General features: G+C 33.0%; 1 protein-coding gene across 1 annotated transcript in view; it reads left to right on the top strand.

Moving 5' to 3' along the window:
- The first annotated feature begins 385 nt into the window (after positions 1–385).
- The window catches only part of LOC123682282 (oxysterol-binding protein-related protein 9), a 77,432-nt gene continuing 56,952 nt past the window's right edge, over positions 386–20,865 (top strand). Inside the window, exons 1-3 of the mRNA XM_045621177.1 lie at positions 386–613; positions 11,433–11,633; positions 12,707–12,808. Of these exons, the coding sequence (XP_045477133.1) occupies positions 515–613; positions 11,433–11,633; positions 12,707–12,808 (402 nt within the window). The 5' untranslated portion in view covers positions 386–514. The remainder of the gene's footprint in view (positions 614–11,432; positions 11,634–12,706; positions 12,809–20,865) is intronic.

The raw sequence follows: 20,865 nt of genomic DNA on the forward strand, positions 1-20,865 counted from the left end.
ATTTTTCCGTAAGATATTTCCTTTCCGAGATCTTTGACCGACATTACCTACCTAATATCATAGTATATTTCCTTATACTATGATATTACATACCCGCATCGGCGCCATCACTATACTTTATCAAAAAAATGAAGGAAAGGGCCTAAGAAACCGATACAAATATCGAAAATATTGAATTTTATGCCGAAAAAATCATAGTGAATAATTAATTAAATAGTGTGGTTATTTCTACAAGTAAACTAAAAAGAACTTTACACCACTTCTGCTGAATCTTGCATGTTTCTGCTGAACATTACGCCTGAAGTATTAGGCAATCAATAAAACAAATTGTACGAGGGTGAAAATGGTTGGCTAAACTGTTTCTTAATGAATTATCTGTCAATGTCTATTGAACCATTGAACGTCATGCAGTTATTCCTCGTTCAAATGTCAATACATTTGAGGTCAGTTATCTCTACAATAGTACAATTTACAATTATTTAGTCGTATCTGCTATGTTTTGAACAAAATTGCGATGGAGGGTTCCCTCAGCAAATGGACAAATGTAATGAAAGGCTGGCAATATCGCTGGTTTGTACTAGATGATAATTCCGGCCTACTATCTTATTATACTGTGAGTACAAATTGTATCAGGATTTTTAACCTCATCGTAAATTAAATCAAGCCAAAATGTTCTTGAGTAAACATAGTGATATCATACTCAATTCGTTCTTCTGTACATAAGATCCTATTTATTTGATATATTTCTATTCAAATTTGGGCTGGTTTGTTGACAAATTAATTGTTTTTTATTTTACATCGCCAAATTCTTTTGCTTTTGTGCGACTGTATTTTTGAGGAATTGTTGAATGACTAAATTACTCACATCTGGAAATTTTTCGATGAATATGAAAAATACTGGTTTATCCGTTTGTGCTTGTAATTATCTGTTAATGTTTATCTTGTTGTTCAGTTCCAAATCATCAGATATCCATATATGTATCAAATAAAATTGTCTTTCATTTAATGCAATATTTTTCGCTCAGAAGGATATGATGCTGTGTATAAATTTAGATTTAGAAATGAGGAAGATATCTCTTAAGTAGATAACTCGTTCTATTTCAAATCAAGTTTTCGTTTAAGGAAAACTTCAGTTTCATTGTCCTACACATAAAATCAACGAAAAATCCATCCAAATCTAAATATTCCATCAGACAATAAGGTTCTAGTACCGGTTCTTGCCCTATTAACAATAATTCAGTTCTTTTTCGAAAGAGCCTATAATTATTGATTATTTTAAGGTTATCGAGGTAATTCATTGAAAAAGTCTTTAGAGGCATGTTAGATGGATTTTTCCACTGAGTGACAGTTTATGTGGTGGTATCTGTTGTATGATATATACTAGTTCTTTCTCAATAATTCTGCGCCATTTCAATATAGATTAGGCAGGTATTCATGTAGATATATTCAATATACCTACTGTCAAAGAACTCTACTCCCTGAATTTTCCCTTTCATGCTTCTCTGTTATTGATATTCATAGATATTCTTAATGTTCTTTTCTAGTTAACAAAAATAAATTGCAATGCTAAGCTTTTACCCAAAATGATCTAATTAGATATTTGTAATTAGTATGATATATTAACCATTAAATCAGTTTTGTCAATCAGCTATTGTTCTGTTTTTATATATACCTTGCAATACAGTAAGAGTTCATTCATATTACAGCTGGCTATCAACAAATTGATATCATCCACAAAGTTGGTTGCTGCTTCATCTTTGTCCAAATTTGTAACTTACACATATCATTCATCATTATTAGAAAAGCAGTATTCCAAAGAAATTACTTCGAGGTACCCTAAATTCTTTGATGATCCATTCAGAGGTAAATGGCTTGGCTCTCCATGGTCATCTTGACACACTGCTTTCGATCCGATAAATAGAAGGCAGGCTAACCAAATGCAATTCCTATTATTCCGAATTTTTTATTTCGATTAAGGAACCTCTATTCAAATTAAACAATCAAATACTTTCTATACAGATCTATAAACAGTTCAGACAATTGTTTTTTCTCCTCCAAAAATTTTAAAATACTATTAGTAAATTGAAATTGGACTGAGTTGACCCTCCTCGTAGATATCTATGTTTTGGATGGAATTGTTAATAATCAGGTCAGAATTTGGGAGGCTGTCATTAATACAAAAATCTTTGGAAAATTATTCAATAAACATTGGTCTATAATTATTCTTTATGTCCTCCTGCATTGAATATTGGTATTATCGAATATAATCTAAGTTTCTTGGCAGATATACAATATCCCAAGGAATTATTTGCAATTTGACATATCACAGAAGAAATACTTATTTGTTAAACTTATTTTTTTTATGATTTCTATATTTCTTTGTCTTTGGTAAACAACCATCGCTAATGATCAAATACCTAACAAATTCGGTTATAGAAGAAATACTGTCCCTACTTTAGCTTTACAATTTGTTATTGTAATCTAGTCAATTACACAGCTTGATTTGATTTTTGGGTTTCCTGAATATTTTAGCAATTTCATCTACAGAGATGGACTAGGAATATGAAGAGGTATTAATTTCTATTTTACATACTAATTCAAAGTTTTCATCATTTTCGGAATCATGAACTTAAAATACAATGAATTTTATGAACATTTTCTCCTATAGATTTTGAATTTTGATATGTTGTTTTTTTGAAGTTTTAGTTAGAATGAAATTTAATTGCATATTTTCCACATCTTTTTGGTTTCATTATTAGATGATATGATTACTTTGTAATTTTGTTCCCCGAGATTGATTTTTAATGTTAAAATTTCTATTGTTAGAGGTAAAATTCAATTTTGATCTGAAGAATACATATATGTATACATATTTCCATGCAATTATAAAAGAAAAAATGATAAATATGCTCATAAATATGTTTCACAAATAGATAATAGACAGGCTTTCACTGCAGATGCAAGACATTATGGGGTGTGATATGCAGGCTGTTTCATGCTTTTTCCAAATATTGCTCTCTTTTTAGGTATACTACATAATATAGTATACAGGGTGTTTCCTAAACATGCGGCAAAAATTCAGGGGGTTGTTCCTTGGACTATTTTAAGCATGTTTTGTCCTTGGATGATTTTTGAAAAACCTCTTTGTTTCGAAGATACAGGGCGAACAACATTTTTCATATTTTTAAAATTAATAATAGTTTAAATAAAAATGCGTACCGCACTGTGTTTACTAAGTAGGTACAATTTATTTTTAAATTTGTTTAACAACATTCCAATTACTAAAAACGGCCAGTTTTTTGACTAAAAATTGATAAGTTTATACCACTCCAGTAGAAAATGTGGAAGACTTGCGAAATCGGATCATTGCTGGGTGTAACTTAATAAGAAATGATCCTGGTGTTTTTGAAAGGGTTCGGCAGTCAATGAGGAGAAGATTGGATGCTTGTATGCTGGCTAGAGGTGGTCATTTTCAACAGTTTTTGTAGGTTGAGTTGAATTTTCATGTAATTTTTCATAATAAAATGTTATTATCTGAAATTTTGTTTCCCCTATATCTTCGAAACAAGTAGGTTTTTCAAAAATCATCAAAGGACAAAATATTCTTAGAATAGTCCAAGGAACAACCCCCTGAATTTTTGCCGCATGTTTAGGAAACACCCTGTATATATTAGGAATAAAGTTATCTATCAATGTAAATTCCTTTTATAGGGTTTTCACTCAAAAAAGTTTTGACTATATTGAAAAATGGTTTTGAAATCATAGGTATGAAATAACATGGTACTATATCAGAAAATGTTTCAATTTATTTAAAATATGACGATCTTAGGTAGAGAATTCGGAAAATTCACTTATATCTTAGTCACAAACACCAGGAGATGTTATTCATCGAAGAAATTCCAATTTTTATCAGAAATGGGCAGAACAAAAATCAAAAAATAAAATGGGGCAAATAACGATTAAAAATTAAAAACAATTCCATCTATACATTGCATAAGTCAGATAAATCAAAAAACAAATTTACCAAAATAAGGCCACTTTTCGATTTGTTTAGAAGAAAATTTTTGTAGAATTCTTCTGTTGAATATATACACTGAACTGATTGAGCAACAGTATATTTCACTGACGCCCTGGCTGTGAGCCATTAATTGATGAAAAACTCAAAAATATGATTTCAAAATAAATAATTTTTCTCTTATATCGAACATCATTATACTGAGTCAACATAAAGAAGAGTTCATTTGCCAAAAGGGTGATTCTAGTAAAAAATCACCATATTATATCGATTTGCATCACCATTTGTAGGACAATCTTGTTGTTACTCCAGAGGTCGAATAAACAAACCGAATATTGTCATGCACAAAATGCTCCAAACATAGGGATTATATTTTGAATGCATCTGTCCATCCAACAAAACTGTGATTAGTGACATCATAGGAAGTTTTTTATGCCTAATACAGGATATTTTTTCATGACCAACTACATGCTTTTATTGTAAATGTAGGACAATTCGGATAGTATGAATGTGCTGAAAATTGTCCCAAGTCTATTTTTTTTATGAGATACTGAGTGTTTTATGTTTTTTCATTAGAAAATTGCAACCGGTATTATCCTTGAAAGATTTTGATAATTTCAAAGATTACACAGGCCAACAAATTCGAAAAAAAAAAATTGGTGCCAGAAATCTAACATCTGATTTTAGATGTTTTTAATGTGCTGATTCCAAAAATGCCACCAGATTTTTTCTATCAGCTCTAGTTTTTGAGATACACGTTACAGGTTAAATGATATATCTTATAAGAGACCTGAATCTCTCAAAGGAATCCGCTGAATTACTTGCATCCAGATTAAAAGAAAAAAATCTACTTTGTCGAGGTACTAATATTACATTTTATCGTAAAAGAGATAAGTATCTGCTGCCTTTTTTCACTCAGGAAAATGACTTGGTATTCTGTAACAATATAAAAGGGCTCTTAGAAAAAATGGGTTTGCCTGAATACACTCCAGATGATTGGCGCCTTTTTATTGACAGTTCAAAACTTAGTTTAAAATGTGTTCTTTTACATAACGGTAACAAATATGGCTCAATTCCTATTGGTCATTCTACTACCATGAAGGAAGAATATGAAACAATAGCATTAGTTTTGAGAAAAATTAAATACGAAGAACATCAGTGGTCATTTTGTGTTGATTTAAAAATGGTTAACTTCCTCCTTGGACAGCAGAGTGGTTATACAAAATATCCTTGTTTTTTGTGCCTTTGGGACAGCAGAGCTAAAAATGAGCACTGGGTTAACAAAAATTGGCCTTCAAGAGATGTCATGATTCAAGGAATACAAAACGTGATCAACGAACCTTTGGTTTCAAGAGAAAAAATCTTACTTCCGCCCTTGCATATCAAGCTAGGCCTAATGAAGCAATTTGTGAAGGCCTTAAATCGAGATGGAAATTGTTTTGGGTATTTGTCACGTAAATTTCCTGGCATTAGCACGGAAAAACTACAAGCTGGTATATTTGATGGTCCTCAAATAAGGCAACTTGTTAAAGATCCACAATTCACCACATCAATGAACGAGACTGAATATAACGCTTGGAGTTCATTTGTTCAAGTAGTACAACATTTTCTTGGCAATCATAAAGCAGAGAATTACGTAGAATTAGTGGAAACTATGCTTTCACATTTTAATATTCTCGGCTGTAACATGAGTATAAAAGTTCACTACCTCCACAGCCACCTAGATCGTTTTCCAGAAAACTTAGGTGATTGTAGTGAAGAACAGGGGAAAGATTCCACCAGGATATTAAACTATGGAAGATCGTTATCAAGGACGATGGGATAGCCACATGATGGCGGACTACTGCTGGAGCCTTCAGCGAGACTGCCCTAGTAAACTCCATTCTAGAAAATCGTATAAAAGAAAATTTTTAGTGACTAATGTAATTATGTAAATTAAGTTTTTGCAATGAATACTTAAATCCATGTGTCCTTGTTTTTTTTAACTGTCAATAGTAATATTATATATTATAACAGTTATAACGTAAATTATATACACAATTTTTTAAAAAATCTCAAAAACTAGATCTGATAGACAAAATCTGAGAACTTTTTTACATTCTGCATCCAAAAATTACTCAGGAACAGTTAAAAAATCGCAGGCACCAAAATGTGTGTTGGCCTGTGTTATCGACGGATTTCATAAAACTTTAAATGACCAATCAACTCATTGATTGTAGATTGAAATCAATGGAAGTATCACAATTGAACACAGAAATGATATTATCGAGAATATCACCACGATAAAAGTTCACGAAACCCACCGTAAGTCCAGCACAATGACTAATATTCAGTTCTAGTAGATAATTAGTAGCGCAGGCCCGGACTGGTAAAATTATATATCTAATATTAGATATAGTAAAATACCGTTTTCGGCGAAAAAAAAGTGAACGCTTATAAACTACATTGAATAATAATCTATCAAAAAGACTCTCGGCAATACTTCTACACCTTGTATTCACAGTTTATATCTCATTAAATATCGAATATAGGTATATCATATCATTGTAATTACGGACCTGTTCATCTCTGTACAGGGTGGGCAAATTTCGATGTTTTAGCACTACAACTTTTAAACCAGAGGAGATACACAAAATCTGATACCCCTTTCTCGGTCTCTTTTTTTGAGAAACTAACAAGGGTAGTATTCATTTTTAGCCACCTTCTTTTGTTTTCGAGTTATAAGCGAAAATTGGAAAAATGGCGATATCGAAAAACATGTATATCTCCGCTAATACTGATGATAGGGTTCTGAAATTAAAACATTATACAGGCACTTTTTCACGTAGAATCCAGTGGCTTGCTCGTTTTTTCGAAAGGGTTTTTAATTACGAAGCTATGACCCAAAATTAGGTTTTTTCAAATGGGAACACTAGATTTATGTGCCATTTTTTGAAAATTTAATTTTACTTGATTTCAACAATATATAACATCGTATGGTTTGTATTAAAATAACTAACAGAAAATGGTCAAAAACCTTTTTTTACCTAAGAGTCTCAATATTTCTATGGTTTCAACTGTTGATGAGCACAGAAAAATTGAGCTTTCTAGAACAAGAGCAGTGTCCTTCCGTCAATCTGATTATTTCTATGCTCTTCACTAATTTTTACAAAATTCGAATCTAGATATATTTCATAAAAAAGGTTTCGAAAATATAAAAAAATTTCCTTGGTTGCTTGAACACAGTTTCAAATATTCATCGATTGAATTCGGTGCGAAATATCGAGAAGGTGTTTCGACTGTGTATTGTGCAATTGTTGTCATTATTAGGTTAAATATTATTTCTTGTTTGTTCCCTTTTTAATGAAATGGTTAAATTCGATCATATATGCGTCGTTTCCTATACTATTTCAAATGAATTGGTACTTGTGCGTATTCATTCTGTAGACCTATGAAAATAATCTTCTGAAACATCCATCTCATTACAACTCTTTCGATTGAAATATTCGATCTTGTGGATCTCTTCGTTATTTCCAAATCAATTTTTAGATAAAAAATTTATAAATATATCTAGATTCGAATTTTGTAAAAATTAGTGAAAAACATATAAAAAATTAGATTGACAGAAGGACACTGCTCTTGTTATAGAAAGCTCAATTTTTCTGTGCTCATCAACAGTTGAAACCATAGAAATATTGAGACTCTTAGGTAAAAAAAGGTTTTTTTTTTCTGTTAGTTATTTTAATACAAACCATACGATGTTATGTATTTTTGAAATTAGGAAAAATTAAGCTTTCAAAAAATAACACAGAAATCTAGTGTTCCCATTTGAAAAAACATAACTTTGGGTCATAGCTTCGTAATTAAAAACCCTTTTGAAAAGACGAGCACGCAACTGGATTCTGCGTAAAAAAGTGCGTGTATAATGTTTTAATTTCAGAACTCTATCATCAGTATTAGCGGAGATATAAATGTTTTTCGATATCGCCATTTTTCCAATTTTCACTTACAACTCGAAAACAAAAGAAGGTGGTCAAAAATGAATACCACCCTTGTTAGTTTCTCAGAAAAAGAGACCGAGAAGGGGGTATCAGATTTTGTCTTTCTTCTCTGGTTTAAAAGTTGTAGTGCTAAAACATCGAAATTTGCCCACCCTGTACATCAATTTCGTCGAAAACAAGTGAATTTATAAACTGCATTAATACTTTATCAAACAAGTCTTCTGGTGGTACTAACACATTTCGTATTCACATTATATCTCTGAATAATACCTTGATCCATTTTGCACAACAATTAATTGATTAAATTCTCACTTAAGAAAGAGTCTTGAAAAATGTGTTGCATATCTTATTTCGCCTATACACAAATTTTGGGATTGGGAGCGTTGTTTCTTTAAATTTAGATGAAAAAAATTCAATGAAACTTTATGCAATTAATAATTTTGTCAAATGTGAATTACAAATAGAGAGGGGGAGAGAGAGAGAGCATCTAATAACATCAAAGAAAAAAATATACCCATTTTCGAAAGCAAGGTCTGATAAGATATTTATAGCTGAGTGAAAACATATTCAATTCTCAGAAAAAAATTTTTTTTAGAATGTTATTATATGTTCTGATTGATTGAAATGCAAATGATAGCAACTACAAAGATTTTGAGCAAATGAGTGAACTTATTTAAAATAAAATTTGAGAATCAAGTTATCTAGAACAAGAGAAAATTAACTGATCAAAAAAATTAGTTAATACATTTCTTTTATACTTTGGTTCTTGGTATTTGCGAAATCTTTTTTCTTATTACTTTAGTTGATTGCGTACCTCGTAACATGCTTCTTGAATACTGTCAATCCGTTCTTTCCATTCAGTGATTTCTTCATCGTAGATCATATTTTTCAAGTGTTCCTAAAAAAAATAATTCAAGAATGTGAAATCGGAGGATCTTGACGACAACGTCTACACAATAGTAATGTGAGAAAAATAGGATTGAAGTTCGAACCAAATAATAGCATTTTTTTATTACTGATTCGTTTGTTCTTACCTTATACAGGAAGCTCCTAAATTGGAGGTACAATGGAAAATGAGAGATTCCTTGGATAATTTCAAAAATAAAAAGTCCTTTGAACATGGGCTCTCAAACTCTTTGTTCTCGAGATACCGGTTGTTTCTTGTATTCCTACTTTTTTGTGATGATCATACCAGTTTATCGAATCTTTATTAATTAACGAAAAATTATGATTAATTCATTCATCACAGGAGATACGTCTAAAATACCAGTGGTTCACTAAAAAAAGTTCTGGAGGAACTAAGCGGGCACTTTTCCAAAAAAAAATATCACCCTGTAGATTTGCATTCGAAGCATATCACATGACGAAAACTTCAAATTGGAATATTTATGCCGTACTTAAGTTGAATATCTTATGAAGAGAAGGTGCCATGAGAAAAACACTTCCAAAAAAAAAATGAGGAAAAATTGCAATTTTTAACTGTGCCGAGTAGTCTGACTTCCGGAAAACACAGAAAAAACTAAAATTCGAATACTTTGCATTTCATGAATTGTAATTAATTATTCGTAATTGAAGATTTTATTGGTTTATGCAATGAACAATTAATTACAATTCATGAAATGTCAAATTTGGTTGACGAAACATCTAATTTTAGTTCCTTTCTTTGTTTTCCGGAAGTCACAGTAACACAGTAAAAATTGCAGTTTTTCCTCGTTTAAAGTTTTTCTTTGATAGTTTTCATTTTAGGTATAGGGTTCGCTGGGATAACTCCCCCTCCTTTTAATACTTAAGATTGACTGAAATAATAAAAAAATATAGGACCTAATTTGAAAATCTTGAGTTTTGATGAATATGAGTTGTCCAAGTTCATGATCTTCTGATAAACAGCCTGTAAATTTTTGGTTAAAACCGCAAACAGTCTTGTAATATTACGTATTTGCAGAATCGAAAATGAAAAAGGTTTTTCTGAAATAACATTTTCTGCAGTGATATTCGAAAAGAATGCGAGTCCTCGTCGCCATCATTTTTTTCGATAAGAATCCCATTAACTCATGAACCGTTGAGTTTTTACCCATGGTATGACATATTGCTGAAATTGTCTTCAGAAAAGCTCCTAACTATGCAATAATATACTGGGTTTACTATTTGAAATAAGGAAGTAGTAGTCAGTTTTCGGTAAAACCAGAAGTTGTAAAGATCTGCAAATAATTTAGGGAAAAAGATCATTGTCTCAAACCCCAACATGCAAATTTTTCAGCAGAAAATTATGATAAGTTTTCCATAAACCTCCAATAGGCCATCGCGGTGAATCACCCTATACCTAGAATAATATTGGACAAGATTTCCTAGCGAACTTTCAAGCTGATCATATCATGAGAATTATAAAAAATTAAAGAAAATATTGGATAAAAATAGAAAATAATGAATGTTCTCGTGATTACACATCTGATCGATTTGAGATTCTGCCTGTGAATATAGAATCATCATTTCAGGATCCTTGCAATTCATATCAACAACCATAATCTCAACACCGTCGGTTTCATGGGCACCGACATATTGAGTAATTTTTTTCGATATTCGTCTCGAATTTTCTATGGTTCTCATGCTGCTATAGATTCGCAATAAACTTGGAATGGTTATTCTATGTGGACACGCAAACTTTTAACCCGTACAGGTTTTTAATCATAGAAATATTGCTTATTTTTCAAATATTCTTTTTGAATGTTCTATGGTTCGGACGATGTAATCAGTTTGATATTTCGCACAAGTTTTTGAATTATTATTGTTGAATTGTTTATAACACCAAATTTGAATTTGTTTTTCCATAACAATACCCAAAATCTTATTAATTCCATCGGTTTTGTGGTCACGTAAATAATGGATAATTATTGTTTTGATATTCTTGTTGGATTTTTATGGTCCTGGTTACGCGATGCACATGAAATTTTGAACAAGCCTTTAAATTTTTTCTCCCCATCAAAATGCAAATTTTCGTTTCGATCGAATTTGCAGTTCTTAAAGTAACGACAAACCAAAATTTCGAACGGCATATCATTGAATTTTGCCCATTAACAATCAAATTTCATGACTCATTCGTCACCAGTGGGTCGAAATTTATTGTTTGAGACCCAGCTCAAATTCGATCATAATTCAAAAACAAATGTGAGATATACCCTGTTTTATAGTTGTTGTATTCCAAAATATATATTCAAATGTATGCAATATAGGCAACGATAATTTCAACGATTTCCTTGTTTGATATTTAATTTCAACACAGGGAAAAATAATTAATGGAATTTAATCTTTTCAACATTGATATGAGTGTGGTTGTGATTGAGATATGATAATAATTGTCCAAAATTTCAATGATTTCTTAATATTTCTGAATAATTTCTGTAGATACTAGCAAAAGAATTATATTTATGCTTTATTTTCAGTCAAAAGAAAAGATGATGCGTGGCGTAAGAAGGGGATGTGTAAGACTAAAAAATGCCATAATAGGAATAGACGACGAAGACGACAGTACATTCACTATAACTGTTGACCACAAAACATTCCATTTTCAAGCTAGAGATGCAGAAGAGAGGGAAAAATGGGTTCAAGCTTTGGAAGACACTATCTTCAAACACGGAAACAGGGTTAGTATCAAAACATGTAAATTGGCAACAAACTACATATCTTCAAAATTCTATAGATTGCTCAAAATGCTGATATGTTTCAATGGTCCGTGGGAATCCCGAGTTTAATTTATATATATTTTTTTTATGTTCCTTACTTTTTTTTAATTATTGTTATCGACTATTCTATCCATAAGAAGATTGAAAAAATACAACTGCGGTCAAAAATTCCAATTTTCAACCAGAAAACGATCGTTTAAATTTGGCACCAGATATTCGCTATTCAAATGCTTACCCCGTAATTCCGTGACATTACGTAACGTCCAATCATTTCTTCTCGTATACCATACAAAAATCGATTTCAAGCGAATAACCTGATTATCATTGGTAATTACCAACAACTGCATTCAATGGCTTCTGGTCATTCATGATTATTATCACATGACGTCAGTCAACTAGTCCTTCAACGTCACCAATTTGGACCGCATATGACCAGAGGTAACCACACTCTAGAGCCGGGTTAAATTTCTGGTTCTTGAGAGGGAATACCAACACGCGGTCCACCTGACTGCTCAGTTCAAAACGAACGATTTTTTTGGGTTTTCCACAGAATTTCTTTAAACAATAACCTCCATTATAGAATGACAATATTTTTAATTAGCGAATGGTAACTTTCCGTTTTTCGCGAAGAAATTTATATACGATCAATGTATAAAGCACTGATATATTTTGAAATATTCATGAAAAAAAAACTACAGAAAATTATTACAAAAGATGTAAATCTATAATTTTGTGAAAAAATAATCTACCGTCCTACAGTGCTGTCCTCTACTTTTATGCTTCGAAAAGAGAAAGAAGATAACGTACAATGTTTGGTCATCGCAAAAGAAAGCCTGATGTGATGTGATCTCTCTTAAAGAAGTAAGGTTAAATTTGATCGAAATAAGATTTGATGAATTCCAGACTTGAATATATTCAAGCCTACACAGTTTTCTCACACAGCTCTATTATTATTATTATTATTATGAATGCGCGAGAAATAAGAATTGAGTTCCATTATTTCAGAATATTCAATAATAACGACAAAATTTCAGATGAAATGGGATATTCATCAGCCTCCACCTACGATCAAGGATTTTCAGTACAAAGTGACGGAAGCAGATGCATATCTTCAACTAATGATTGAACAGATAAAGGTAGGTTCAGAACTTGGAATGTATTTTCCTACAACTGCTATGAAAAGTAGCGTATTCTTCATAGCTCACTCAATTTCAAAATTATGTATTGCTCATTCTGTGGGAAATATTATTTCTCACGGCACTTTGCCCACACCTCGCTTGGTAGACCAATGAAATGGGGCTTTTGAGTCGTTTCTATGGAAACGCAATAAATTAGCACATACTGTCAACGAAGACAGTGATTTGAATCAAGTCCATTACTTGAATTATTTAAGTTTGTGCAGTTGTAGGAAAAGTATAGTGTGCAACATGTGGAGAAAGCCTTTTTCTCGTTTTGTTTTCCACACTCGCGAGAAAAGTTGAACTTTCCCCACTTGTTGCACAATATACTTATTCGAATCGAAAGTTCATTTGCGATATCGTATCCACTTGTTCGAATTTACGTTCATTCGTGAAAAAGTATTGATGAACTTCAATTTTCACAATCAAATTTAATAAAATAGAACAGCATTATTTCGCCCCTAATGTATTTTTTTCCAAATTTTTTGTGAAAATCGAGGGAAAGTTTATTGTTAGTGCAATATATAATCTACAATAGTTCTTTCAATTATTACTCCAAAATCTGCTCTGATTCATAATGGTAAGTTTTCTTCAGGTAACAAATATCCTGCTGGCCTTCAAGTATTCTGCCTACCTAGTTTTAATTCCTTTTACTTTTGTTTCTGTTGTCTGTCCTATTTCTTCGTTTCTTGTATACCAAGGAGCGTCTAACGCTTCTCTCAGTGTTTGGCTTTATTGGCTTTTTCTACGAATTTTTTATTTTATTTTTGTTCATAATGATAATTTCACCACGGTATGTCATGGTCGGTCTAATTATTGACTTGTGTAGCTTTACTTTCAATGTCTTGTCTAATTTTTTTCCCTGTTAATGAGTGGATTTAGGTATTCTTCGATGTTCAGGGATTTATCAATGTTATATTTAGGTAGTTGGCATTGTTTTTTCATTGTATTTCCGGTTTTTATTTATTTATTTTTTTCTTTGGCTTTTCTTTTTTGTTGTTGTGGTTGTACATAATTGTTTGACACTGGTTTTCATTGATCCTTATTCTCCAATCTTCGAACCATTCTATCCGATTGTCGCATTTGGAGTTTCTTATTTACACTCTCTAGGGTTCTTCCTGATGCTAGGTCCATCACATCGCCTGTGTATAGTCTCGAGTATACGTATAGATCCTTTCGTTACTATGTCGTTTATGCATTTCATTTCAGATGTTTCATCGTTCATTTTCTCATGTTAGGTCTTTCAGGTAAGATTGAATTAGTTTAATTTTATGTTATTGGTATGTCAGCTTTCAACATTTTGTTGTTGTCAAGGGCTCTTATCCTTGATGCGATACTTTATCAAACGCTTTAGATATGTACATTTGTACTGTTGTTATTTTGTGTACTTTTTATTTTTCTTTCCGAATATGTTGCATTATTTTGGTTAATTGGATTCCGGTTCCATATGGCACATCTGATTGCTTCATCTTCAAGTATTAGTTTTTCGCAAAGCTTGCTTAGGCTTGTGAGCATTGGGCGATATTTGCTTGGGTCTGTATTGTGTTTTCCTGGTTTAGATATCATTATTGTTTCTGCAGTTTTCTATCTGGTTGGGAAGTAAGAAGTATGCTATTGGAGATATTTAGATTTTTTGGTTTTCAGCTATATTCTTTAGTGTATTGTTCGTAATTTGGTCCATTTCTGGTGCAGTTTTAGGATTGATAGTTTTGATTATTACCAGAATTTCTTTTGTGGTAACTTCGTCGAAAATGTAGTTATCTTTGTTTTTCACATTTTCCATGATACATATTTATGCTTCTTATACATTTTCTTTTATTTTATCGATTTGGTTCTAATTGTTTTTCAAGTATTTCGTAGATTATTTCTTGGCTTTCTCCTCATCACCGATTATAATTTGGTTATTTGTTTTCAGAATCGAGTTTGTTCCTTATTGTCCATGGAGGTCGATTTTCTTCTATTACTTAATCACGAATTGTTCTATATCACTTGATATAGGACCATAAAACCTCGTTTCGTATGCATAATTTTTCTCAAATACCTCAACTAACATAAAGAGAATGAATAAAATACACTCTGTGTTCCGAATCGATTGTCATGATGAAAATCTTTATTTCGGAACGATTCTAGTTAAAAACAAAAGGATAAATGAAACAGCATCAAATAAAAGCTATTTTATTAATAACTCTGAAAACTCTTTAATAATAATAGTAATAATAATACCCCACACGGGGGAACCACTTTGTAGTATACGGGTGTGACAATCCCGCGGACCCCGGTCACTCTCAACCGATGTCGGACGGATATCAGCTAAGCCTCGGAAAACAGTCGCTGCCTGGGGATCGTCAGGGCGCGTCTGGTGTTGGTGCTGGACGTGACACCATGCGGAACACCAACGGCAGGATGCTGAGAAGGTGGGCGCCTGTCATACAAGAAGCTACGCCTTTAGACGAGGAGGATATCGACGAGGAGAGAGTTCAGGTTGTCGGTCGCATAGGGATTCAACGCTCGAAAGTGCAGCCCGCAGTGGGAACAGGAAGCCACAAAGGAGACGCCACAAGTGGACGCCTGAGCAGAATGACCTGCTGGCTGCGCTATACAGAAGATCAAGATCCGAAAGACGGGGATACATGAATAGGCTGCATGGTCTGTGGTGCGAAAATTATCCAGACCTTGACTACATGACGCAGCAGAACCTTAGAGATCAGATAAGTCATCTCAAAAGAAGAGGAATCTTACAGCGGTCTCAAGAGCTAGGAAGGACGGAGCAACAAGCTGAGGAGCAGGTGACAGATGCTTTGAGCCAACATCAGCAATTGATGATTGACACAGATGAAGAACATGCCCTTGTGAGAAATATCGCGGTCCCAACCAGGACTGGTACACGCTCCAACAGGCCAAAAACAGAACATGTGAGAGATGTTCCAGAAATAGAAAACAGTGAAGAGCAGGTGACAGATGCTCCAAACCAACAACACCAAGCAAAAGCCCTGGGAGCAAGGCCAAGAACGGAACAGGTGAGAGCTGTTCTAGTGATAGAACTAGCTGAAGAGCAGGCGACAGATGCTCCCGACCAACGACAACAAAGGCCAGGGACGGTGAGAGATGTTCCTAAGTTAATGGTCAATACAAGGGAAGCATTTGGAAAACCCACTGGTCAAGGCCACCCGAATAAAAACAAGACATAAGGCTGAAGATCTAGCCGTATTGGATAACATCATTCAAGATCATCTTAACGAGACCTGTTCACTAGAATATGTTGTGGCTGCAGTGAGAGCGGCCGCTTCACTTCTATGTCCACCGAAAAGTACAGCTACGAAAGATAAGCATAGGTTAAGACTCAGTCGGCTTGACATCAAAATAAAAGCAATGAGGCAGCAGGCATCTTAGTACCAATGTATCATAGATGTTCTGAAAGGCAAAATTGGGTCAAACAAGAAAATGAAAGATATGATTGAGGAGCTTCGTTCCATACATCATACAGTAGACTTGCCCACAATCATAAAGGGTTTTCCCCTCACACGGAAGTTAAAAAAAAATAATTAAATTCACTATCATTCAAGAAATCATTAACATGATAATAACATTTATCCAGTAATATATTTTTTCGGCAACCGTCCGGGAAGTGCTCACTTCCCGGACGCTTTTTCTCTGAGAAAGTAGCATTTCCCGGCCTAGTCCGGAAAGTACGTACTTCCCGGACTAGGCCGGAAAAGAATCATAGAATCCATAGAAACCGAGATAACGGCTGACAGTTCATATGAAATTAGTTGTCAAAAATTTGCATGTTTTTTGATCGCAATCGCAATAAAATATGGAAAGCAGCAGCGATAGTGTTATTTTACATGGTTGCCGAAAAAATATTGTACGCAACACGCCCGAAAATGGTTTTTTTGGACTCACAGACTTCCAGGACTCGCTTACGCTCGTCCTGGAATTTTGTCTATTCGTCCAAAAAAACCCTATTTTCCGGACTTGTTACGTAAATTACTATTTCACGTTTTTTTTTTAATGCAGAAATATTCTTCAGTTCTCCAATGGAGTTTGGTAGCTTATTGTAATATAGTAATATACCGAAGTAAGCTGGATTATGTTCACAAATATTGAGATTATGCCTAGGTATATAAAATCCTTCATACCATATGGTTCCATGGTAATAAATTAAAAATTAGTTTTTGGAAAAACTAAATGTTTCTATTTTTTGCATGTCATTTGGCGGATTATTAAAAGTTTTCAAGCATTCTACTCTGTTTGTCGCTGAAAAGTTGATAAATTATATTTTGGTAAATTTTATGACAATTTTCTTGTGTCATAATTCCTGAGATTGAGATGTTGGAAAAATAGCTCCTTGTGTTCAAAAAAATTGAACATTCTTGAAGGTACAATGCATACAGTGTTAGTATGCCATTCTTTTTTGGGTATAAAAGTTATTTAATATACATGTATATAATTTATTTAATAAAATATTTTTTATTACCTATTTCAACTTGAAATCCACAATAGATAAACGACAAACAACTATACCACATCTATCGGGCAATTTGTGTAGAAAGATTTAGTCCATGAATCTAGGAATTGAAGCAGGCACCTCCTTACATTAGCCAAATATTCGACGTCTCCTGGCCTGCACAGCTGTTCGTCAGACATAAGAGTATATTTATACTTTTTGATAACAGTTTTTCTTCCTGTTTGAAACAATATTCCGTCGTTATCTTCAGTGTTTGTATTAGGTGAATTTTACAACTTGCCGATTAATGAATTTTTTGTATGGGCTCTTATAATTGGCTGAGAGAAGTTACTCCAAGCGGTCGGGGGATGATGACAAAATCGCTGAATTGTGCCATCCTTTGCAGTATATAGTCGTTAGGTCAGAACGTCAGATCGGTTCATGATAGTGAAACAAACCTTCTCAAGGGAGGGGAAATGATTACACCTTTTCAATTTCAAATTGAGACTTATCACATTCAATACAAGATTCAAAATGGTGAGTCCAATCAAATCGGAAAACACCTTTCAAATGATAATAAACAATTTCAAATTGGGACTAAAAATTTCATATTGAGAAATGACCATTAACATTTTGATGTGATGAACTACTTCAGAAGTATTAATATTATGAAGCACTTATAAATTATCTGTCCGGTATAGTTGCACCTAGTGTGAAATTGACAATTTTTCCGCCATTATGCTTTATGATTTATCTCAATCTACTGGTCAATATTCTTCAGTTATTTCCTCCACTCATCGTCTATTTTTACAATTATTCCATCTTTCGTCGATGCATTTGTATACGGCATAATTACTTTCTTATTTGGATAGTTTGACATACTTACCTCAAATAATCAATATTGCAATATGACATTCATAAGACAAATTCAAGAGCTAGAAAAATCTGCAATAAGAGTCGTCCCATTTTTTAATAGCTGCAACTGTATAGTATATCCAAAGTCACTTGAACTAGTCCATAAAAACGCTTGGCCATAGCTGTCCCTTTGAAGTGAATACCGCGATCCGCTAAATACCAGGGTTCATTTGAAAATATTGTTAGGCAATAAATTCACTGGCCCCAAAGGAATTTCCGGAAACTTGGACAACCCTTCACGAATCGAAATATTCTGGCTTCCTCCAAGTGACTTTGGATAGACTATACCTATATTATTTGATAAATATTTTGAAGTTTCAAATGTAAATGTCATTACTCACTATAAAATGGTTTAGTCCCAATTTGAAGATGTTAATTCCCAATTTTATTCTGCTAACCAATTTGCAGTTCTTTATTCTCTTTTTTAAGTTGTTTAATCTCAAATTGAATTTGATGAGTTTCAATTTGAAGTTTAGAAGAAAATTGAATAAATACCTGAAAATATAAAAAAAAAACTATACCGGGTGTTGAAAAACAACATTTCAATATTTTGGGAGCTGATCCAGATCTACAAATGAGTGAAATGTTTCACATAAACATGTGTCCGCAAATGAGCCGATTTGGAGATATGAGCGCTTGTCGGTTTTCAGAATATTAACTTAGTAGTTAATATTATGAAAACCGAAAAACGCTAGTGCGCATCCAAATACCATAAATTACAGACGATATTCGATTTATTTTTGACTTCTAGTGTTTTACAGAAAATGTTCCATATGACCACCTTTCATTTAATGCAGGAAGTACAGACTGTACAATGCATCCCATTTTGGGCGAGACAGCCAGGTTTCTCGCTTGTTATTCAAGATAGAGCCTTGCGGTTATCACGTTCCTGTCCTACTTTTTCGTGAAACTCAAGTTGGTCTAATCAGATTTTGCACAACTGTTTCGGTTCAAGAGATAAAGGGTGATTTTGGAAATTGATACTTTTCGGACCCCTCCTTTATCTCCGAAGTTATTAGGAATAATGCTGAGGTGAAAACTGCGTCTGAATCAGAATTCTGCGTAGAATCCAGTGGCGTACTCATTTTTTTTTCGGGGTATGGTTTTGCAGATTCAACACAAACCTATATTTTTTCTAATGGAACACCCTATATATCATTACTTCGTTGAATTCGTTATTTTTTTTCCCTTCAAAATGATGTATGATACTATGTAGGTAGGATGTTCAAAAATTTTAAAAAAACACTAAAACATCAAATAATGATAATTTTTTTGTTAATTGGCAATGGATTTCCCATAGAAAAAAGGATCAATTGGATAATTTTCATTTGTGATTTTTATTTATAGTAAAGTAAGCAAACAAAGATAATACACCCATCACTAACATGAAAAACAAAACGTAGGTACCTACCTAATAGCAACAAATGAATAATACAAAAATTCATAAATATTGCATAATATCTTACAGATTAAACTGTTCGAATTGCTGTCCATTTTCCCTAATACATAAAATATACTACAGTAAAAGACTCAACAGTCCCGACGAATTTCGTGCATCAACAGAGGCAGTTTTCCAGGATTTACAAAAATGCCCTTTTATAATATTAAATGCACTCAGGCGTGTTGAAAAGTTTTGTCAATTGTGTATTGGGGGAAAATGGACAGCAATTTGAACAGTTTAATCTGTAAGATATTGTGCAATGTTTATGAATTTTTGTAATATTTATGTGTTGCTATTAGGTAGGTACCTACGTTTTGTTTTTCATGTTAGAGATGAGTGTATTATCTTTGTTTGCTTGCTTTACTATAAATAAAAATCACAAATGAAAAGCATCCAATTGATTCTTTTTTCTATGGAAAATCCATTGCCCATTAACAGAAAAATCCTCATTATTTGATGTTTTAGTGTTTTTTTAACATTTCTGAACATCCTACTTACATAGTATCATACATCATTTTAAAGGGAAAAAAATAGCGAATTCAACAAAGTAATGATATATAGGGTGTTCTATTAAAAAAACTAGGTTTGTGTTGAATCTTCGAAACCATACCCCGAAAAAAAATTGAGTACGCCACTGTATTCTACGCAGAATTCTGATTCAGACGCAGTTTTCACCTCAGCATTATTCCTAATAACTTCGGAGATAAAGGAGTAGTCCGAAAAGTATCAATTTCTAAAATCACCCTGTATCTCTTGAACGGAAACAGTTATGCAAAATCTGATTAGACCAATTTGAGTTTCACGAAAAAGTAGGACGAGAACGTGAAAACCGCAAGGCTCTATCTTAAATAACAAGCGAGAAACCTGGCTGTCTCACCCAAAATGGGATGCACTGTACATCATTAGCATCATCGCATGAAGGAATTACGTAATCTTTCAAAAAGACCTGGTTTTGTTCAGATCGTTTGACAGGATAGTTCAATGCGATCTTACAACTCTTCGATGTTCTGAATGTACGTGTTTATCGGAAACTATAGTTGTCTTGATTATAAGGAAGGTGAAGATGGAAATTCAACTGATTAATATTTTCACCGGTTCTTCACATTATCAGGTTCCGAATTAATCAGGTCATAAGACTCAGTTTCATGGAATCTTTTGTGACTATCAAATTTGTTTCGAATGATATAAATCATGAAACCATTTCTCATTGAA

This window comes from Harmonia axyridis, chromosome 1 (assembly GCF_914767665.1).
Source record: "Harmonia axyridis chromosome 1, icHarAxyr1.1, whole genome shotgun sequence".
NCBI classification, from domain to species: Eukaryota; Metazoa; Arthropoda; class Insecta; order Coleoptera; family Coccinellidae; genus Harmonia; species Harmonia axyridis.